General features: G+C 39.1%; 1 protein-coding gene across 7 annotated transcripts in view; it reads right to left on the reverse strand.

Annotated features, from left to right (window-relative positions):
- Positions 1-8,508: 8,508 nt before the first annotated feature.
- The window catches only part of CEP41 (centrosomal protein 41), a 42,121-nt gene continuing 26,390 nt past the window's right edge, over positions 8,509-24,239 (reverse strand). For 6 of the 7 annotated variants that reach the window (XM_054497303.2, XM_063668461.1, XM_063668462.1 and 3 more), the window contains 8 exons: positions 21,777-21,838; positions 20,711-20,780; positions 14,168-14,312; positions 12,275-12,426; positions 11,513-11,580; positions 10,337-10,451; positions 9,669-9,884; positions 8,509-8,674 (listed from right to left, as the gene is read on the reverse strand). In XM_054497303.2, the coding sequence (XP_054353278.1) occupies positions 8,526-8,674; positions 9,669-9,884; positions 10,337-10,451; positions 11,513-11,580; positions 12,275-12,426; positions 14,168-14,312; positions 20,711-20,780; positions 21,777-21,838 (977 nt within the window). In that variant the 3' untranslated portion in view covers positions 8,509-8,525. The remainder of the gene's footprint in view (positions 8,675-9,668; positions 9,885-10,336; positions 10,452-11,512; positions 11,581-12,274; positions 12,427-14,167; positions 14,313-20,710; positions 20,781-21,776; positions 21,839-24,239) is intronic. The other variant, XM_063668463.1, reaches the window with a different exon arrangement.

Here is a 24,239-nt window from a genome sequence, read left to right on the forward strand (position 1 = left end):
CCCTCTTCAAGTTATCTTTTAGAAAATGCTTCCTTCAATCTATATAACTAGATTATAACTCTCTTTTCCCAAAACCCATTTTAACTGCTTAGTTTGAGTGAGTAGGAAGCTGATCATCTTTTGTTTAATGAAGACTGATAAGAAGAAATACTAAGTTAGCATGACAATTTATCATTTTATAAAACTGGATCACTAGACTTTGATGGTAGAATTGCTTAATTTAAAATAAACTGCGCTTCCCGACAGCAGGAACCACCTTGTTTGGCATTCAATCCCCAATAGCATTAACAGTACCTGACACATAGATGCTTAATAAATACCTGTTGAGTGAATGTTCTCTACTTTTATTAGTGAATTCATAAATGTTAAGATCTGTATGTTGTAGGCTTGCTGAAAATACCCTGTGCAAGTTATTTTGAATTCCCAGAGTTGAGTAAGTCTTAAGAAAGCTGAAGTCAAAGAATGAATGCAAATTGCACAAGGGCAAGGATTGCTTTGTTTTGTTCACCATTTAACCCCCACTGCTTGGCCAAGTGCACAGCACATAGTAATAATATTGGTATTAATATCAATAATAATAAATGCTTGACCAGGTGCAGTGGCTCATACGTGTAATATCAATACTCTGGGAGGCTGAGGTGGGCGGATTGCTTGAGCTCAGGATTTCAAGACCAGCCTGGGCAACACAGTGAGACCCAGTCTCTACAAAAAAACAATTTTAGGCTGAGTGTGGTGGTTCATGCCTGTAATCCCAGCACTTTGGGAGGTCGAGGTGGGCAGATCGCTTGAAGTCAGGAATTTGAGATTAGCCTGGCCAATATGGCAAAACTCCATCTCTACTAAAAATACAGAAATTAGCCGGGCAGAGGTGCATGCCTGTAATCCCAGCTACTCGGGAGGCTGAGGCATGAGAATTGCTTGAAACCAGGAGGCGGAGGTTGCAGTGAGCCAAGATTGTGCCACTGCACTCCAGCCTGGGTGACAGAGGGAGACTCTGTCTCAAAAAAAAAAAAAAAGGAAATATATTAAAAAATAATAAATGCTTGTTAAATGGAGACAAGTTGTTGGGTTTTTTTTTGTACTTTCAAGTATGGGAAGAGATTTACATTTTGTCTGTAGATACATATTTTTACAAATTGATGGGTGAAAACACTTAAAATTCTTAAGTAAAAACATAAAGCTAAAAGACAATTTTGGAAAATATTGCAACTTAAAAATGAAAGTATTGATATGAAAATAAGTATGAATAACCTAAAAGACAATTTTGGAAAATATTGCAACTTAAAAATCAAAGTATTGATATGAAAATAAGTATTAATAACCTTGAGGGGTTAAAATAATAAAAAGGGTTAAAGAAAAAGACTAACATTTCAAAAGAAAAATAGGCAATTCCACTAAGAAGAAACACAAACAAATCAATACATGTATGAAAGATACTGATCCTCTAAGTGATTTCTTGTTCATTAAGGAGAAACGAAGATGTTTTTCTCTCATCAGATTGGCAAAGAATAAAAAGACTGATGACTCCAGTGTTAACGTGTAGTGCTGGTGGAGCAGAAACTGGCACCACCTTCCCAGAGGGCAAATTTGGCAATATAAATCAAAATTATAAATGTATTGTGTCTTTGATCCAGAAAACCCACATGGAAGAATTTACTTTATAAAAATATTTGGATGGATTCAAAAATATGTATGTACAAGATTGGAAAAGTAAAAAATAAAAAACCTAGATAATTACCAGTCTTGATGCTGATCTGACACATCCACACACTGGAACAACACGAAACCATTAAGGGCTGTGTTGACGTGGAAAAATGTTCACAACATACTAAGTGAAAGAAACTGGCTATAAGATGGAAATGTTATAAAACTGGATTGTGGTGATGGTTGCACAATTCTGTAAACTTACTCAAAATCATTGAGTTGTACACTTAAAATGGGTGAATTTAATGGTATGTGACTTATACAATACAGTTGTTTTAAAAAAGAAGCTGGATACAAAATATTGAGTCTGGATCCCATCCTGTTTAAAAGACACACACACACACACACACACACACACACACACACACACGCGTTTTCTCTCTCTCTTCCTGGAAGGATATATCCCCCAATAATAATAATGATTAACCTGGGTAGTGGTGTTGGTAGTTTTCCTTTTTATGCTTCTCAGCATTTCTCGCAATGAGCTTTTATAATCAGCTTTTATAATGGGCAGGGAGTGAAGGGAGCTATTGCAAACACAGTAGATAACCTGTGTGTAAAGTTATCTAACATTGGTGTATTATCAACATCAAACAGCTAAATGGCCATCTTAGTTTTTGCTCAGATTCTTTTGATTTGTCTAAACTCATTTTTTTCTGCTCCAGTATTATGTTTCATCATCTTGCCCGGAACGCTGCAGTTTGTCTTATCTTCAGAAAAATTCACACTCCAGGATACAGCTGGAAGCAGCAGTGTTTCTACCAAAGGAAGAGATTACTCAGCTCATGCAGTTGGGGGCCATTCCCCATCCTACACCTTGTTGTAGCTTGATGAAAATTCCCAAAACCCCTTCCTGCTCACATTCAGTTCTTGTAGCAATCTTGGGAACTGATTATGCTAATACCTATTCCCCAGGGCCTTTGAAAATCTTTATTTTCAAATGAACTCATTTTACTTTTTAATCAGACCATTACATATGGTTCTCTAATGGCCTGTGGGCCCAATATTGGTGGTCTATGAGAATCCTTAGGGTAGCCTCTTGAATTAACACTCAAATATGCACAGCTAGCTTTCTGTCTTTGGCCTAAAGTTAAAATGGGAATGTCATTGAATACAATCCAGATATGACCTCACTGGTCCTTCATCCAGTGCAGGGCGATTCATCACCCTGGCAATTGTTTTGCAAGGGCGAGTGGGATGAGGTGGATTTGAAGACGCACAGGGACTCTTGCTTTAAGGACTACAGCAACATCATCCTGTGAACACACTAAGACCCAGATGCTACTCAGATGAAGCTGATATGACTAACCGTAACATTCAAATTGGCCAAATCAAGGAGAAGCTCTCAGAAAAGCACAGAGCATGCATCATCAAATCTAAAAAACTGTCAAAGGGTAATGAATTCTTCCCCAAAGCTTTCAGGATCTGCATTAATTTGGCAACTCAAACACTGAGCATCATCCAACAACCTCAGAGACTGGGATTGCCAAATGTTTATTGCCAAACTAAAAGGAGAAAATGGAAAGTCTTCTGCTTAACCACAGTAGTGGTATTGGCTACATTTTTAGAAGAGTGCAGTAGAACAAGGGCTCTGCTGACAAGGACTGGGGCAAGGAGGTTTGCCTCTGCTTCCCCCGGGAACTCAGGCCTATGGCCATCGCCAATTCATGCAACTTACGTTTCAGCCGAAATCAGAAACATCACCACAAAGGAAAGAAAAGATCAGGCACAAATCATATCAATATGGTTTACTGAATGAATGGCTCGACCTATCAGGAAAACAGCCTACTTTTTTCCCCCTACAATATAATTAAAAGTTTGTAATTCTCATTCCTTAAGTGGTACTTCGCAAGGTGTCCATTAACAGACAAAATAACCTCGGAAGCCCTGGAGCACCTGTGTTCAAGATAAGACACCAGACACAGGCGGTGGAAATGTGGAAATACGTATTCCCCAGAGCAGATGTTTCAGTTCCTGAATTGCCATCGCCTTTTGTGCAGGCAAGCGGAGGAAAGTTTTCAAAAGAATCTCGGCTGACTAGGAGGGAAGGGAAGCCAATAGCCAAGGGAAAGGTACATTTTCACGGTAAGTTAGAGGCATCACCAAAGGAGAACACGGCTGCGCCCACCCAGAGTGAGAAGCACAGACTGGGGTGGCTGAAAGAACACCCTCTGGAGCCACAGTTCTCAGGCTGGCTCCTGGCTTTTCAAACCCCTGGTCAGAGACTGAAGGCAAACCTGAGTCACTTAATTTCTACCCGAACCTCAGTCTCCTCATCTGAAAATGGGGGTGCCTGCCTCATCAGACTGTTGTGGAAATTAAATGAGTCAAAACATATAATGAAGAATCTAGGAGCAAAGTAAGCTCTCTACAAACGTTGGCTAATATTATTATTTTCTGGAAATCTTCAAGATTTGAAACAAAAGAGAAAACCCACTCTTAGATGGGGGTGGTGTGTGACCTGTGCGTGCTGAATTCTGGAGGATACTTTAAGCCTGGCAGAGACAGTTAGAGTAATAACACCCCCAACAGCTCTCTGGGTACTTCCTATAGGGGGAGATCTAAAAACCTCAGGGTTTTGAATTCCTCACCTACAAAGGCAGGATACACAAGGGGGACAGAAGATAACAAGCTTTCTGGGTCTCCGGAATGACAGACTAGCACTGAGTGACCGCCACAGTGGGCATCACATCCAAACTTCAATCTTGACAGGTTCAATTCATTTATTCATGAACACTTATTAAGGGTCACTGTCACAGGGTTGGTGATTTTCACTCTCTGGGAGCTTATAGTCAAAATAATTGCAACAGGAAGACATATTGATAACCTTTAAAAGATGCAGCCCATTCATCCACAGCATTTGAGAAGTGGCCTCTCTTTGCCTCACATTTTACCAGGTGCTTCCGGATGTTACACAGGTGAGAATTTGCTTCTGCACAGAACAAAGAGGATCAGCAACAGAGAGGGGGGCCATCAGGGGATCGCAATGTGACAGATACAGTTTCGAAAACACATAAAATCATGCACTGAATCCTGTTCTGCCTGAATTCAAGGCTGACAAATTTCCACCATTACATTTTTTATGTTGTAACTGACCTGTGTATCCATTTAAAGATGTCGTAATAATAATTTCAATAATTATTATAAATCTAGGAAAGTATTACTACCCAAATGTATTCTGAACATTTTGGAAGCACAATGTTATTTATTGCTTTTGCATGAAAAAATATTTGTTAGTGAGAAATTAATGGACCTGCATGTAAGTACTCAACATGCTCACATAATTAAACTGGTGAATTATATTCCACACGTTGTGGTGTTTCCTGGGGGAAAAAAAAGTATCGTGGGAGTTAAATCTTTGAAAGAATTGGGAAGAAAATAAACACACATTAAAGACACTGAGAACGTTCTGGAACTGGGGAAAGAAAGGTTCTTAATGATTATCTTCAGAGTAGAGCAAGAAGGTGGTCATGGATTTAAATCCAGGTGGACAGAAACTAATTATTCACTCTAAAAAAGTCAGATAACATAAAAGACAGAATCTATAGCCAATAAACAACATGACAGAAACCAAAACCAACACAGGAAAAATTACCTACATATTTCTTCCTAGCCTAGGACTCTGATTTCACTTACATTCCACAAGGGAATTAGAGAAAACACGGTTTTTGTTTTGTTCTGTTTTCTTGGTCGAGTAGCCTAAAGTCTTAAGAATTTTTGTGTAATTTAAATAGCACCACAGGAAAAATCCCTGAGCAACTAATGAATGTTATTTGTTCTCTTTTCATTCGGATTTATACCAAGCCCAATATGATTGTGCTGGTCCTGGCTAACAACTAAAGGTTAAAAAAAAAAAAAAAAAAAGATAAAATGAATGCAGGCCATTTAAATCATTCCATACTTTTCAAGAGATTGAGCCTGACGTTATTACAGCCCAGGGTGTTCCTTTTGTTTTCAAATAAGTAATGTAGCTTTCTCTTTTCTCTCTCGCTTTCTGCCTCTTTTCTTCTCTCTGCCCTCCCTTCTTCCCATTTCCTTGCTTCTTTCCTTCTTTTCTCCCTTCCTTAAACACAAACCCCTTTAAAGCATTTAAGGTATTATTTAAACTTTGGCCATCACGGCTGTTCAGGGCGCTGTAGACGTACATCGATGAAGCACCTTCCGTCTCAGGGTTCACAAACCCCAGACAAGGGCAGCTAGTCAACCCCTGAGACGCTGGCAGGAAGCCATGATCGAGTTGTTGAAGGTGGCTTCAGTCCCAGCCTGAGCAGGAAAAGAAATCCAGGCTTTCTGACTGGAGAGCTGAGGCCCCCTGCCCTAATTGGACTGATTTCCTGATTCATTTATTTTTTTTAAAAAATGCTTTCCTAGGAGATGCAGCAAAAATCACACCAGTCTCCTGTGGCTCCCCCAAATCATCTCGACAGAAAAGAAGAGAGAAGTTGGCAGTTTTCAGCATATTAATAGCAAACGACAAATTAGTAACTATGTACTTTAATTTTCAACATTCATAATTGCACAGAGCATCACTGGTCATTTAAATAATACATGTCAATTAATCTAATGAACAAAACTGGCAAAATAGAATGTTAAAAGCAATACCTCGAGCACGTAAAGAATGTTTGATAGTAACACTTAACATGCAAAACGCAGAATTAGAACAGCTCTTTTGAGCATGGTTATTTAAAATCCTTACCAACAGGGCAAAGCAAGCACTGTGGAGAAATACACATAAATATATTCAACCTGCCAGATCTCTCAGGTGAGTGCACGCCAATTCTAACAGGTCTGGCTGACCTGGCTTTCCACATATATACAGTGGTTTCTAACACTCCAAGTTGTCTGACAATGGGAATGCAGAATCGTAACAAGGAGGGAAGACCATTTACTTTCAAAATAGAATCCGGCAGGGAAGTCTAAACTCCTGACAAGTCACCTTTAAAACGGCATAACCAGAACTTTGTTACAGAGAAAAATATTTTTTCCTTAAAAATGTATATGTGGCAAAAATGGTCGAAAATCTTGTCCATGCTAGGGGAAAGCTGAGTGTGGAAAAATGTGCATTTTTCTATCTATGCTGTAAAGAAAATACAAAGCCAGAGCATTTTGGCATTAGCAAAGGCTGAACTAAGTTCTCAGGCAATAAATTTATGGGGAAACATGACAGGCTCCTCATTAAAGCTATGTGTACGTTGGCTGAATTTTATACAAGATTCTTGAATCTTGTGGAAAACTGGGCATGGCTTGACATCTGAACAATGTCCCTGGTTTGTTTGATTTCTAAAGCATCGGAAAATGTTGCACTTTGGAAATCGAGTAGAGAAGAATAAACACACTCTAAAACAGAACTGGGCTGAATCTGAAAGTTATTTTTCCATATGTCTCTATGAGATATTTATTACGTTTATTTCTCATACAAACACAGCCTCCATGCTAGAAATACTGTGGTGCATTTTTTTTTTTTTTTTTTGGTGGCGAGAAAATAGTACTGTTAAGGCAAATCTTACCCCGTAGCAGTTACCAGCAGGACAAGCAATTTTCAGTTGGCTGTTCAGAAGCTGGTTGCCATGACAAAGAGCACAATTTATTCCTCAGTCCCTTATCACAGCTATGATCACAGACCATAAAAATTAACACGGCTCTTTTCCATCTGATTTCAGAGTTCCTCATCCTTACCTGAGGCCTTTTGTTCCCCCAATTAAATGGAATGAATGTCAGTCATTTAGCAATTCAATTAATGCTGATTCAAAATTCCGGCCAAAACCAGAATCTATAATCACAACTTCCTAATCACAGTTCAGTCATGAAAATGAAAAGTAAGCAGGAAATTGCACTAATTACTCAATTAGACTAATACTGTATTTCTAAGCAAGGGCTTATGAGGTTGTCAGCCCTGACAAAGGACTTCGGAGTCCTCTTCACCTTGTGTGTCCACAGTTGTCCAACCGAAGCTGGTATTTTCAACTGGCCATAATTTCTATCCATCTAACATGGATGGACTGAAGCTGGGCAATGGGCGTCATAACTGATATACTGACCACAAGTGAGGGCCGCTTTGGTGGGCTTCAAGGGTCACAGGCCGGTGTGGTGGCCAGGGCTTTCCCAGGAGAGGCCCTCCTCCCCGGTGGGAAGACACCCACATGCACACCTTTCTGGCTCCAGGAAAATATCTAATAAGGGGGAGCATTCAGTGAGTGTACAGCTACTCTCCTCATCTTCAATTTGAGTGAGCACACAGGCACTGGCTTCCATACTCAAAATAGGGCCTGCAATATGCCGGGCAGAGAGCTCCTTGCTGAGTGAGCCTGCTGGGGTGGGGTCTGCAGGTGGCTGGAACATAAGGCTCATCTGCACCCTTGGAAACAGCTTCTCATACCAAGACTGCCCAGAGAAGCCTTCATGAAGTCAAGAACAGTGAACGAAAAGGCGGGTGGGACAGGCACACAGGCAGATGTGACTGAAGTATTTACAAAACAACGAAGAGAGACCCAAAAAGCTGGACCTTATTAAAAAAAAAAACAACTAAAATCTTAGATCCTTTTTTCCTATACAGTTTCACAAGACTTAAATATGCTGTAAACAACAGGGAGGACACTAGAGCCTGTCACACCTCTGGTTTTTGTGGTCACCTGTCAAAATCCTTCCCGAGGTGGCCTCCTGAGGGGAGAGGAACTGGAGACAGGGAGAGGGAAGAGGGCCTATCCCATACATATGTCATGGTCTTTCCTCTGCAGAAGTTTCTGGAAATGACCCAACTTGGGAAATGCTCAGGGGTTCCGAAAAGAGGAAAAACATTTATTCGCCTAAGTGAGACAAAGTCTTTACTTCCAGGGTTTGCCTTGCCGGTGGCCACTGCTGAGGGAGCGGGGGTTTGAGTGGCTGGCAGGGCCGCCACCAGGCAGATTCTGAGCGCTTCGGGCACCAGGCACCTTGGACTCTCTTCCAGAGGAGTTAGCTTGGTTCAGTCGGCCTGAAGGGAGCAAGAAAGAAGGAACAGAGCTGCAAGAATGATTCCAGGGACAATCTGCCAAGTACAGTTTTAAGCTAATGAAGTCCTAGCCTACAACCACTTTTAAGCTGATGAAGTCCTATGCAGTATCTACTTTAGGCCAATGATGACCTACTCCTCATCCTTGAGATCAGCCTGAAGGTGGGGAGGGGGACAGAAATGAAGGGAAACCCAGATAGGTTTTTTTCCCCTTCCTCTCCATCATCCCCAACAAACCTAGTCTGTCCTCCACTACTTCCTTGGTAGAGAGGATGCAGACAAGGAGTGATTTGGGGAAAGAAAAGAGAAAGCAGTATGGTGAAACTAAGGTAGCAAGACAAACCACGGAGGCTCTCAGAGTGGAGAAGCAAAAGCTGCAGAAGGAATCGAAAACTTTCCAAGAAGGAATCTGAAGGTCTGATGCTTAACTCCTCAGTTTTACCTGAGATATACTTTTTGACGAAGTCTCTACATTTTTGTCTGGGCGGTGGCTCATGCCTGTAATCCTAGTACTTTGGAAGGCTGAGGCGGGTGGATCACTTGTGGCCAGGAGTTCGAGACCAGCCTGGCCAACATGGTGAAACCCTGTCTCTACTAAAAATACAAAAAAAAATTAGCCTGGCATGGTGGCGGGCACCTGTAATCCCACCTACTCGGGAGGCTGATGTGGGAGAATTGCTTGAACCAGGGAGACGGAGGTTGCAGTGAGCCAAGATCATCCCATTGCATTCCAGCCTGGGTGACAGAGCAAGACTCTGTCTCAAAAAAAAAAAAAAAAAAAAAAAAAGAGTCTCTCTTCAATGCGTAATTCTTGCCACTATCTGGGGTCACCTCCACTGCCTCCCCTCCCCAGCACCTGTAACATACCTCCCTAGTATTTTAAGAATCTAAATATAAGAGATGAAGGTTTTCATATGATGAGGTGATATTCAAAGCTGCAAACCAAACATTATCTTTAAAGGTCAAAAGATCTTACTAGGATGATCTGCAGGCCCTTGCTCCTCTTCCAGATAATATTCTATCTTTTTTAAGTCTTCTGGGGTAAATCTCCATTTATTCTCAGCTGGTAGGGGTGGCCCTTTGGGGCTGGATCGTTTCCGGGCAGACCCAAGAGGAAGGGCCTGCTGGCAAGATGCTGGCAGGGAACCAGTAATCAGTCCTTCCGGGAATTTCTGAGCTAAGACTTTTAGACCTAGGTTTGGAAAAGCATCAGAAAAAGCTGCATTAATATGGCAAGGCCAGGCCAAAACCTGGAAAGAAGCCTGCATGTCTTCTAATCTCTGGTCATCAAGTTGAGGCTAGCACAAGGACATGAAATCTTTCTTAACTATTTCATCATTAAGCAAATTATACCAGAAAATATCTGTTGTTACATGGGATTCTGAGAATTCCACAAGAAATCCTTTTGCTCGAGTCTTCAGCATTAGGGCTTTGTGACAGAGCCCTGAAGCAACATCAGGAATTAAAAATATGTGCTGATGAAGCTAAGGGAAGTTTCACATAACTCCTGACTCCTTTCAGCCAGCATGGCTTTTTCTCTTTCCAGAACACTGAATTCTGAGCACCAAGAGAGAAAAGGGGATGCAGGTGGGACTGAAGGATGATCAGCCTTTGAAGTCCCAAGCAGAGTATCACCTTGCTCACCTCCGGAAAGCATGAAGAGGTTTTCAAATCCACGCTCGCACATGGTGGTGGCCGCCTGACTGGCCAGCCTTTCATCATCGTCATACAGAATGATGATCTTGCCATGAGCATTTTTCTGAGTCAGATGAGTTAAGGTTCCAAGGCACTGGGCTGATGTCCCAAGACTACGAGAAACCCCCAAGGAATAAAAGGTCAGGTCCACCTGTCTGAGTTCCTGGGAATGATGGACAAGCCCATTCCTACCGTCACACCAGCAGGGACTAGATGGTTTCCTGTCGTGGAAACCACACAAGGTGGTATTCGTTTCTTTTACAAACTGATGTTACCATGATCTAAAAGACAGCACTAGTTCCGGACTTTACATCCTTTAACTCTCTTATCCCTATGACCCTGGAAAGTAAATATTACAATCCCCATTTTACAGATGAAGAAATAGAACAACTTCTATGCCTAATGTGTCCACTGAAGCCTATTTATGATAGTAAAAATGCGGGAGCTGTCTAAAAAGTCCAAAATAAAGGAATAGTTTAGTAAATCATAGTAAATCTGAAGATATTACACAGCATCAAAAATGTGGTTTACAGAAGGCTTGCATCAGCATGGGGAAATACATCGGAATATGAACTGAAAAATAGCAGGATACTAAATTACATATATAGTAAGGTTTCAACTTTGTTAAAAAAAAAAAAACAAACACACAGAAGACAGTCTGGAATAAAATATACTAATAATGTAATAGAAGCCACTGCTCAACTGTGTGATTATAAGAGATTTCAATTTTCCTTTTAATAATTTTTGGTATTTAAATTATTTTCTGCTTGTATAATTTTTATCAATGAAAAAAATAAAATTTTAAAGGAAAAAATTAAAATAGAAAAAAACCCTAAGTTCTGCTATGGAAAGTTTTCTGGGAGGAAAAAAACTCTCTTAGGACTACCTCTCAATGGATCCTAACTCTTAACCTAGTGTTTTTTGGCCCAGGGCAAGACGGTTTGAAAGCATCCGCCTAAAGAGTCAGGATTCTCGGCAACAGCTAGGAATCCAAATTCTAAAATATGCTCAGCCGAATAATATCAAAGGTCCTTCACAGCATTCTTACCAGGAGCTTGGTTCATGATAACTTTGATTCTTACAATCCTCATACCACCCAATTCCTTAAAATGCAACAAAGGATACATATTCAAGAATATCATTTGAATAAGGGTTCATTGTTCTAGACAGAGTTGCAATTGGGTAACTGTAAGCTGCAAAGAGAAGAATAAGTTTAGGAAGTCTGTTGTTCTCTTAATACAACTTGGCCTCAATTCCCAGCTGGTTTAAAACCTAAGAGTTAAATACTTCTTCAAAATCCATGAGCTGCTGGGCATGGTGGCTAACACCTGTAATCCCAGCACTTTGGGAGGCCAAGGTGGGTGGACCACTTGAATCCAGGAGTTTGAGACCAGCCCGGGCAACATGGTGAGGCCTCATCTCTACAAAAAATACAAAAACATTAGCTGGGGGTCGTGGCATATGCCAGTAGTCCCAGGTATTCAAGAGGCTGAGGCAGGAGGATCACTTGAGCCCAGGAAGGCAAGGCTGCAGTGAGCTGTGATCGCAACACTACACTTCAGTCTTGGCAACAGAGCAAGGTATTGACCAAAAAAAAAAAAAAAAATCAACAAGCCATAAACCTAAACACTTCTGTGAAAGAAAACAAAGAGCACTATGAACGAAGTATGAAGCTTCACTTCCCTGCTTCTGACAGCCATCTGTGAAAATCAGCAGCCTCTCAGAGTATTTTATGGTGGAGCCAACCCTATAGGATTCCACAACGGATCCAGCTAACATACAATTTCCTTAACTGTCTACCATGGGCTGTGGTTCCAGCCTGCCTAGACTCAAGAGCAGGCTCTCTGTTCTTGAGAGTGAGGCACTTTAAAGCCTTCTCTCTCTTACCTCCAACAATGTGGCACTGCTGGTAAGAATCTCTATCACGCACATCTAGCAGCAGGAAGGGGCAGTCAGGATAAGGTTTGTCTTTGGTATGGGGCTCTGCTTTCTTCACTGGCCCTTTGTCTAGATCCAGTTCCCCAACACCACTGATGACACTGCAAGTGAAAAAGTAGGTCAGCAGAAACTAGTCAGAGGTTGGTGGCTTAAAGGTCGAACGTGTTTCTTCAGAATAGTGAGGTGAGTGCTCAATGTCTTTTCAAAGGATGCTTCAAAGGGAAAGGAAAATGGACGTGGTGTCTCAGTTCTGCCTCTGAATGCAGGATCCTATGGATTTCCTCTTCTACTACACTGGACCCCACAGAGGAGACCCACATGTCCACACTCACCTTCAGACAATGCGTGTCAGTGCATTACATGGCTGAGGGGTAGGGACTGAAGGGCACATGCTGCCTCTAGCTACAAGGGCAGCATCAGAGAGAGAAAGAGGGGAACTGTGAATCCAGTGGAGCGAAAAAGGGAAGAATATAGTTGGTAGGACAGGAAAAAGGAAAGACATTTCTTTCTACGTGTAAGTAATATAAAGTAACAATAATGCTTTACATATTTCATATACGTAGTCAGTGACCTATCTGCTATGGTATTGAGTCTTAATACTTACATAGCTCTCTGTGCTTACTTTAGTTTTGTAGGTTACAACATTGAGGTTGACGAGGCTTTAGATTTGGTGGCATTCATAGAATGAGGCGGAGGAACAGCTGGGATTAAAATGAGGAAGCTAACCACTACCACTAACAGTTCTAATTCTAAGGTCATTCAATCACTAAAACTGGTCACCATCTTAATATTATAGGGAAAATGTGCTAAAAACATGAATCAAAGTAACAACAAGACTAGGTGTTATGAACAAAATGGCCAGCGTGAAATATCCTTACTGGAATAAGAAGATGGTTACTTTCTTAGGAAATATTAAGACACATACGCTAAATCACAGATTAGTACGTAGCATAGCTCCTTTCCCATAACAGCAAATCAAATTCTGCATTTAAATCCAATAAACACTATAACTCTATGCTATATAGTGCATATTTTGTTGAACCAAAGGAGAAGAACATCTGTTTGATAAGAAACTGCATCCTCAGTGGAAGTCCTGTTGGCCTATCTCTTCTTGAGTGCAATTTTAGAGTCCTTTCACAAAAGTAACTATAATAATATAAAGCTAAAAGAAGAATAATAATAATAACTAATAAATAATTTCTCCAGAACTATTTTATCAGTCAAAGGGATGGATATCTGCTGAAAATCAGTACTGTCTTATAATCAACAGTTAATATTAGTGAGAAAGTACTACACGGACTAAAGTCCATGTAATCCATGGAATAAGGAGGCCCATGCTTTAGAAGAAGGAGCAGAAAAATAAAATAAAAAGAAGGAACAGCCACATTCAGCTTTAGAATAAACACCAAGTACTGCTTTTTCCTTTGCACCTACCCAGTATCAGAGCACTATGTGTGGCACTGTCACTTCCGGACAGGGTATTATAAGCTGCAGCAGTCGGAAAAGGGGGAAAAATCATACTCTCTGAATCAAAAGATAGTATTTGTAAAGCTAATTCCTCATAACAAACTTACATGTAGGAGGGAGAAGAATGGAACTGAGAAATGAAAATTAAACTCTCCTATTAATATATTCTCACATTAACTCAGTAAGAATGCAGTGAAAAAGATTCAGGAGGTAGCATTTATACAAAGAGAAAGTAGAAGGCTGGGATTAAAATGTGAGACTTTACTCCTGGCCAGTTCTGTTTCTAAGGCAAGAAAAAAAAAAAAATCCCTGAAATTGGCCTCTAGATTAATATAAAGGCAAAATGCAGTGAAAATATGAATCAGCTTCGAGTACCTCTGAAGAGTTGAGCGGCTGGAGTCCCCTGCTCCTGCGTTGTTTATGAACTGCTCAGGGCTCGGCGACTGCTCACCTGGATTTCCTTTCCCATTGGTCCTGGCAGTGGTTTCAGCATCAGGGTCTGAAGCTGCAGAATCATTGTCTAATATTTACAAATGAAGAAATAATTAGATTGAACCTCAGGATTTGTATTTACTTATTAGTTCCACTGACATTAAGTCAAGAAAAGGAAATCTTATCATCATTATTAAATTGCTGTGGAAGTGCTAATGTACAAGTTCCCAAAGTGTAGTGGACCCCAAACATCCCCAAGGCCCTTTCAGGGGATCTGCAAGGTAAAAACTATTTTCATAAGATGTTACTTGTCTTTTTTACTGTGTTTATATTTGCACTGATGGTACAAAAGAAATGGTGGCTAAAGCTGCTAGCACCTTAGTAAGAATCAGGGCTGTGGCACCAAACTTTATTAGCAATCATTGTATTATTCACCATCATGCATGCGTTCACAGTAAGTAAGTATGGCAGTCACACTAAAAGAAGGTCCCTGTTAAAGCAGTTAACAGTTACTATTCTTATTAAATCTCACCTTGAAGTAAGTACATGCTTTTTTTAATGTTCTGTGTGATGAAGTGAGGAGTCCACATACAATTAAGTTTGCTACATACCAAATTACCAGGGTTATCTCAAGGAAAAGTATTAGTGTGATTGCTGAGTTGCAGGCTGAACCAGTAATTTTTGCTATGCACACCATTTTTGCTTGGAAGAAAAACTGACAGAAAAACTATGGTTAGTTAGACTTGTATATTTGGCAGACATTTTCTCAAAAGTGAACTAAATAAGCCTGTTTGTTATTTCAGGGAACACTACTGATGGCATTGTTGCCAATGATTATATTTTAAGCAAAACTCAGAATTTTGGAAACTATATTTGCCATCAGGAACTGAAGTATGGGGAGCTGCTTCCCCATGCTTATAGACCTTTTTGGTAAGATAGATAGTGAGAATAACATATGTGATTTTTCTGACAGTTGTATAATAAAATGTATTAACCTTTGGGAAGAGCTTCATAACTCAGTGAACCAGTATTTTCTAAATGGCCAGTGCATGATGTTATACAATCATGCATGGGTAAAAGATTCAAAGTATAAGACAGTTACACTGAAAGTGCCTGATTTTAATCTAACAGTATGAAAGATTCATTGATATGATTTCAGATTCTACATTACAGCTAATCCTTAAGAAACCAGCAGTTGTCAAGTTTTATCTGAAAGGGCTATTAAAATACTTCTCCCTTTTCCACCTACAGGTTTGTGTGAGCTGGATTTTCTTCACACTCTTTAACACAAACAGCACATCACGACAGACACCGCAGAAGCAGAGAGGAAAATCAGCAATCCTTTCATTAAACCAGACACTAAAGAGATTTACAAAATATGTAAGACGACGTTCTCAGCAAAATTTTGTTTTGGAAATAATGCTATTTTTCATAAAAACATGTTATGCATGTTTCAATGGGTTTAGTATGGTTATTTTTAGGTGAAATAATAAATAAACACTGTTTCAGTTCCCAGTTTAAATTTTTAATATACTATTAATAGACATAAAGCACATAAACCAAAGCTCTTTGGGATCTTCAATAATTTTTAATAGAGTGGAGGAAGAGAACAAAATGTTTGAGAATTTGCTGTTCTAACCAATACAATAAAATTTTTTTAAAAATAATAATAACAGGGCGGGAGTGGTGGCTCACACCTGTAATCCCAGCACTTTGGGAGGCTGAGGCGGGTGGATCACTTGAGGTCAGGAGTTCGAGACCAGCCTGGCCAACATGGCAAAACCCCATCTCTACTAAAAATATAAAAATTAGCCAGGTGTGGTGGCAGACACCTGTAATCCCAGCTACTCAGGAAGCTGAGGCAGGAGAATCACTTGAACCTGTGAGGCGGAGGTTGCAGTGAGCTGAGATCGTGCCACTGCATGGCAGCCTGGGCAACAGAGCAGGACTCCATCTCAAAATAAATAAATAAATAAAAATAAAAATAACAAGTCTAATTATTAAAGAAGATATTAAATTTATTTTGCATATGATATGATAACATACCTAGAAATTTTAAGAGAATAATATGGGAATGAGTGCAATAAATATGTGGTTAGATAAAAGAAATGCTAAAATATTTGTCCTATACACCAATTAAAAAATAACAGGAAAAAAAATCTCATATACAGTAATAACTGCAGCTATAAAATATACTCTCCGGTGGGGGTCAGGGGGAGGGATAGCATTAGGGGATATACCTAATGTAAATGATGAGTTAACGGGTGCAGCACACCAACATGGCACATGTATACATATGTAACAAACCTGCACGTTGTGCACATGTACCCTAGAACTTAAAGTATAATAAAAAAAAAGTATATAAAAAATATATATATACTCTCCAAGAAATGATCCTAAACTGAATGTAAATAACCTATAAAAATGTATAAATCCTTTAAAGGACTTATAAAAATTTTACTTAGAGGCCTTAAAGAAGACCTCAATGATGAGAGTGACACACCCTGCATGTTCCTAATTGGGCAAGTAAAACTAAAATGTTAGTCCCTCCCAAATTTAACTTTTGTCCTTAATACTAATCCCAAAGGGATTTTTTTAAAACTTAAAAGGATTTAAAAAATAACAAGAGTAAACACACACACACACATACACACTCAGATCTTTTTTTCCTATTCAGTTTCACAAGACTTAAATACTCTGGAAGCAATATATACCCATGGGTTTTTGATGTGTTGGTTTTTGATATGTATGAGGAAATAGGAAAATATATATATACACATACATAATTAGGGGTGATTTGGAGACCTGCCTTATCAAATAGTAACATATGTTAAAAAGGTAAATGATCAAAATAGTACAGCACTACAACCAGAACAATGGAATATAATAGAGAACATGGAAAAGAATATAAATAAAAAGTCAATACATCCATATCACAAATCAGTGGGTAAAGGAAGAACTACTGAGTATATGGTGCTAGGAATATTTCTCAACTATCTGGAAAAATCTAATTCAGATAATCACCTCGTGTCATATATCAAAATACATAACAGATGGTTTAAATGCAAACAAACAAGCCAATAGATTGTTTGTTACAAAATGTAGGTAAATAGTTTACCAACACTGAATTTTATGAGTCTAAAGCAATAAAAGAAAACAACAGTACAGGCTAATAGATTTGATCATGTAAAAATGCAACCTCATATATATCAAAAACCAAGACAAAAAAAATTAAAAGGTGAATAACAAATTAGGAAAAAGATCTGTAACACATATGAATTAAGAAGGTTAATATACTTAATTTATAGATTTAAAAAATTAACCAGCTCTTTAATATAATGTGAAAAGAGTAAAAATGCAATAGGATCCTGCGCACGAGGTAAAAATGCAAGTAAGATTAAATTGTTAACATGGAAAGGAAGTCTTTCCCCCACCGAAGACATGCAGGCCCTCCTGCCTCCTTCCCCAAGGGAAGTATCAGTATATTAAACACTTTCACGTATTTATGTCTCATTCCAGAAATAAAACATTTACATGTGCTTGCATATATTTTACTTCTTCCACCTTTTACAAATCCAGGAGAATTCTATTCATAATATTTTATACTTTGGGTTTTTGTTTTATTGTTGTTTTATTTTTACTTAATATAGCCTGGAAATTGTTCCAACTAATCAAGATTTTTTCTCATCCATTGTCAAGTTAGTATTGTTCTCCATTGTATAAAGATATCATAATTATTCAGAACTCTCACAAACCAATAAGAAAAAGATGAACAGCCTATTAGAAAGAAAGGAAAAAGAGCATGTAAACTCCTTAAAAGAAGAAATATGTATTTATGACCAGTAAACACACACACAGAGCATAATCTTACTATCAAATAAATAAAAAACTATTAGATACTATTTTTCATCTATTGAACTGGAAAATATTTACAGAAATGATAATTATTCAGCTTTGGCTAGGATGAGGAAAAACAGGTCTTCTCATTCACTCTTGGTGGGAATGCAAACAGGTAGAACCATGCTGGAGAGAATGTGGCAGTCAGTACTGGGTGTCTAAAATGGTTCCACCCTTTGACCCTCTGCAGCAATTTATCTTCAGGGAATAATCAGAATCATACAAACATTTACATATATACATTGCAGCATTATTTTATAAAGGTGAAAAATCAGAAAAAACTGTAATGTCCAACAAGAGAATAATTAAATTATGGTATATCCAAAGGACAGACATTAGATGACAACACAATCTTTATAGTCATGCTTTTGAAGCCTATTTAGTGACATGGGAAAGTATGAAGGAAAAAGCCATAATTGAAAACAGCACAATACAAAATTATATACAAAGAATATAGATTTAATTGGGGTGAGGGGTTAGAGAGGAGGAAAGCGGACCAAAACATAAACAGTGATTATTCGTTATTTAATTTTCTTCTTTATATACTTTTTACTGTTTCCTAACTTACTAGAAATACACTTTTAAGTTAGGAAAAAGTGATAAACATTATAAAAGGAGATTTTTATTTATCCCTTCAAAGATAGCCAATATGCATACAGATACAATCTGTTCCCCAGGCACTCCTGAATGAGTTATTATCTGTGTAGAGCACTAGAAAAACACTAATATTACTCACACATTATGGTGTCCTACTTTACAAGAGCCTACTTTGCTGTGCAAATTTATCTCAGAAGAGAAAATTGCATGTGCCCATATGTTCTGGTGCTGCAATCTCAACAATGAATTAAAGGACCAAATCTAGGTGCTTATATAACCCAGTTAAAATTGGAGTACTTGTATGAGGAGACTCAATTATCTCTGTTACAAAGAGCTCTTATTTCTCTGCTTTGTGAGAGGCATCTGTCAAAGATAAATTCCTGTCGTTTTCAGATTCTCTTTATCCTCCCTAACAAAAACCAGTCCAGGGAAATGACAGTTGAGTTGCACAAACCCAGTGTTCAGACTTCCTGAGAAACTTGTCTTGAAATCAGAAGTCAAATTCCTGACCTACATCAACCTTAACAAAACACATTCCTCTTCAATAAACAGCCACACACTGATTGCTGGGTACTTCAGGATAAAATAAAGACCCTAACTCTCTGTATTCTTCTCATGAGAGTACAACTATTATTTTCAACTTGGTATTTAAGAAAGGAGATATGGAGCCTACCTGTCTTTCTAGCCTTATCTCCTACCCAGCGCCTACTCATCCCTTAGACCACAGCCAGATTGGATGACTCGATTCCCCAAACATGCCTTGTGTGCTGTCCTCTCCATGCCTTTCACAGGCTGCTCCTCAGCCTGCAACAGCCTCATCTTTAACTTGTACCTATTGATATTCTACCTCACTTCAAGGCCCAGTTCCAGTGCCTCGAGGAAGCCTACCTCAGTCTTCTTCCTTTTTTTTTTTGAGACGGAGTCTCTCTCTGTTGCCCAGGCTGGAGTGCAATGGCGCAGTCTCAGCTCACTGCAACCTCCGCCTCCTGGGTTCAAGCGATTCTCCTGCCTCAGCCTCCTGAGTAGCTGGGATTACAGGCGCACACCACCACGCCCGGCTAATTTTTGTATTTTTTTTTTAGTAGAGACAGGGTTTCACCATGTTGGTCAGGCTGGTCTTGAACTCCTGACCTCGTGATCTGCCCGCCTTGGCCTCCCAAAGTGCTGGGATTATGGGGATGAGGCACTGGGCATGAGGCACCGTGCCTGGCCGCCTACCTCGGTCTTCTAACTGCAAGTGTCTTTCCTTCCTTGGAACTCTCCCACAACATCCTGCATCTTTCCTAAAGGCACTTTTCAGTCCTTAAGGGTAGAATGAAGGCAGCAAGAAGACACTGGATGCTACTGGACACACTTAGATTTGTAACTCAGGTCCCTTCCTTACTAGCTGTATCACTTTGAGGAGGCAGCTTAACCTCTGCAGCTTGGGCCTCTCATCTGTAAAGTGTACCTTCCTTCCAGAGTTTTAAAGAAGCTTAAGTAAGAAAATTCATGTGAATTCACCTTGCAATATACAGCCAACAAACGATGGTTTCCTTCCATTCCTCCATTTTAAAATTCTGCCACCTTAGTAATTTTGTGGTACTGTTATCATTCAGCCCACCCAACACACATACAGGTGTGCACATGCACACATGTGACTGTCAATTTCATGTAAGCAGAGCTGTGCTTTGTTCATCTCTGCAGTCTCATAGCACTTAATGTGTAGGTACAGAGAATGCTAAAAATATTTGTTGAAAAAAGTAATTAGTATATTAAACACATCTAAAACATTTAAAACTGTAAGTGTTAGAGCCAGAAAACCAGATGGCTTTTTAAAATAAGAATTAACAACTAAAGTATCAGGTAGCATTTCCCTGAGAGTAACAATCTAATTACAAATAGACACATCAAAGTCCCAGTCCCTGGGAACAGACAGCAAATGTGTACAGGGTGAGTGTTTCAGTCAAATGGTCAGCCTGTTATTTTCCCCACACCCTCAATTCTCATTACCTTCCAGCCTTTGAATCTCCTCAGCTGTCACTTCCAGTGTTTGATCAGAGAGGGAAGCAACTTGGATGATCTGATAGAAAAAAGAATGAAATGTGTGGATGTTTGTTTGTTTTTAAACAGAGGCAATTTTGTCTTTTACAAAAGACGAGGGAACAACAAACATCAAAGATCTCTTGTTTTAAGAAGCTGTCAGTGTCCTCAACTGAACGCTGAATCTCAGGCCTCCTTCCTTTTGTGTTGGTAATATACTGCAGATGATCATTTCAGAAGAAAAGCACACTTAGAACACTACATAAACTTAGAATGCTAAGAGGAAAATTTAGGACAAGAAACATGAATAAGAGTTTAAAACCACATCTGTATATATCGTGGTCCAAGCACTACACGTTATTTCTTGAAAATGCAATACTGACCTAGCATAACATAGAATGGTATCAGCAATTATCCACACAATGAAGAAGTAAATGTAATAACAAATATAATGATTACAGCGTTTTATACTTCTATACAGTATTCATTTTTAAAGCACTTTTCACAACTTAGCTCACAAGACCCAAGATTCAACTTGAGTTATGCCAGTGGAACTCTTGCTTGGGAGGTGGAAAGACACCTTCTCCATAATTTTCAAATAAAAGAAGAAAGTGACTTGCCCAAAATAACAAAACAGCTCCGGTAGGATGATTTGGAAAAGATCAGTCCAAGAAAAGGGGAAATCACTTGGTTTCCAGAGAAAAACGTTGAAACAATCCAGGATCCAGAATTTTAGATTCTAAATATTAAGTTAAATGTATAAGGAAAAAAACCCCTAACCACAAGTTTAATGAATTAAAAGTAGGGCAAACATTTACTTTATAGAGTTCTTATCAAAGAAGAGAGAAAAATTTCTCACCATCCTCATGTGAACGAACACACATACCACATACCAATTAATCTTCCCATAGCTGAACGACATACAAAGAATCAGAAGAAACTCCTCTGCAAACATTCCGTAGAGTTGAATTTAGAAATACATAAAGTGGCACAAATTAGACAGTCTTTACTCCAGTGGAAAGATCATGAAACTTACCAGCTGGGCAAAAGTTGTAACTTTTAGTCTCTTGAAAAGCTCATCTTTTTTGTATCTATAATCTGAAAAATATGGTAAGACAAATATTTACCTATTTTGCTTTTTTAGAGCTATTCTTTCTAGTTGTCAAGTTACGTGGTCTTTCAAGTTATTTATATGCTTTTACATCTATTATCGCATTTGAGCCTCATGATATCATCAAAATTAGGTGTAGCAGGTAGTAGTATCATCTGTTCAATTTGTTTCCCTTTGCTTTGTCATTAGGAAGCTTAAAGTTGAATTTATAAGTTACCTTTGGTCTAGTGACTACCCCTTGCCTTTATTTTATTAGTCTACCATTTTCCTTTAACTAAGCTGTCTCTACTTCGACCACATTGTACTCCATGCATTTTTGTAAGCCGCCTCAAATCCTTTTCAGAGCAAAGCAGGGAAGAAATGTCCGTGTTTTACAAATGAGGACAGAGACTCAGAGAGGCTGAGCTGCCCCAGCTCAGACAGCTGGTGAGATGTTCATGCCCCACTATTCTGACTCCAGCTTAAAAAGAAGGCAATATTATTCCTGCCATTACACATTATGCTGGAGCCACAGGACATTTCTACGTGTATGCTGGGCACACAGCTGTGACTGGTTCTGATCATCTCTCAGCTTCTCTCCAACTTCACTCCAATAAAAATTAACCTACTTAGTTTCGCAAGATGAAAAAGTTCTGCAGTTCTATTGTACGACAGTATGAAAATACTTAATGCCACTGACCTGCACACTTAAAAAACATTATGATGGTAGGTGTTATGTGTTTTTGTTTTTGTTGTTTACTACCATTTTATTTTATTTATTTATTTTTATTTCTCTGTTGCCCAGGCTGGAGTGCAGTGGTGTGATCTCGGCTCTCTGCAACCTCCGCCTCTCAGGTTTGAGGGATTCTCCTGCCTCAGCCTCCCGCGTAGCTGGGATTACAGTCGCCCGCCACCACGCCTGGCTAATTTTTATATTTTAGTAGGGACGGGGTTTCACCATGTTGGCCAGGCTGGTTTCGAACTCCTGGCCTCAAGTGATCCACCCACCTCAACCTCCCAAAGTGCTGGGATTACAGGCGTGAGCCAAAGCGTCCGGCCCCACCATTTAAAAAAACAAAATAAAACCAACTTAGGCCAGGTTTAGTGGCTCACGTGAGCCAAGAGTGCACTACCACATTCCAGCCTGGGTGAGAGTGAAACTGTGTCTCAAAAAAAAAACAAAAAACAAAAAACAACTTAAAACTTCAATATTTATTCAGTGCTGTCTTTACAATTCTGAGCTGTAACTCAAATATAGGTACCCCTGCACTTGTGTTAATAATTCTCGTCACATTAAACAGTTATTAAAAACTAAGCCAGTTGCACTTTATCTAGTATCTGTTCCATAGATATGTGTTAAAGGTTAGCTTCCTTAAACTGTTTTAAAGATGACAGTGAAATTCTGAAGGGTTTTCAGTGTTGAACTCTGCCCACACTCATGCTTTCCTCCTCACCTAGGTTTTTATATTGGTACCCACGACTCTTTAAATGCTGCCTCATTATTTCAGAATTATTAAAGGTTAGCTGGTTAATTGCTATGGCCTTCACAGCATAAATGTCTCATAAACCAAGACTCCTAGCAACAAAGGAAAGGATTAAAAGTATCTAAGATTATTTACCTGGTGTAACTAATCACTTTCATGAATTTTCCAAAAACCAGCACAGACCTTAAGACTCAGAGTCGGGAAATGATATTACTTTAAAAACTAGCCTTCTGTAAATATATCAAGGCTTTTTAAAAATAGGGAATTAAACTTCTCTGTTCTAAAATGTCTTAAAGAGAGCAATTTGGCTAATAACAGATCATTACTTCTAGGAAATGCTTAGAGATGCTGCTTCTGGATACAACAAAGTAACAAACCTATATGCAGTGGAACTTCTAAAACCTGCCGGGATGCAGACCCAAGTAGGCCGAGGTAAGGCTTTACAAAGTACAACCGAATAACTACAGCGTTCCTTTCGATTGCCACCAACTTGCCCACCAAAAGTCATTTATGCAAATCAAAACAACAATAAATCAGCAAATGGAAACAGCCAACAGCTTTCAAGTAGTTTGCACTGTGACATTTACCCACTGATATTCTTTTGGTATGGTTACGTGGTTTAAAATGCTTCTAAGCATAAAATGTATACTTTAAAATCTCCTTTAACTAAACAGAGATTAATTTAAACAAACAAAAAAAGACTGCTTTATTCTAAAGATTGGGATTTCTACTGTCTTCTGCACAAGCACTAGCAGCCCCCTACATATTTTAACCTGAACTCGACGTACCTGGTTCTGGTTTAGAAGGACAGCCGTCAGTAGGACTTTCTGACATGATTACTCAGAGATAAAAGATCAAACTAGATGTTTTACAGTAAGTTTAAATTTTTATAAAAAGGATGACTTGGAAGGCTCTGTCAGTCTGT

This window comes from Pongo pygmaeus, chromosome 6 (genome assembly GCF_028885625.2).
Source record: "Pongo pygmaeus isolate AG05252 chromosome 6, NHGRI_mPonPyg2-v2.0_pri, whole genome shotgun sequence".
NCBI classification, from domain to species: Eukaryota; Metazoa; Chordata; class Mammalia; order Primates; family Hominidae; genus Pongo; species Pongo pygmaeus.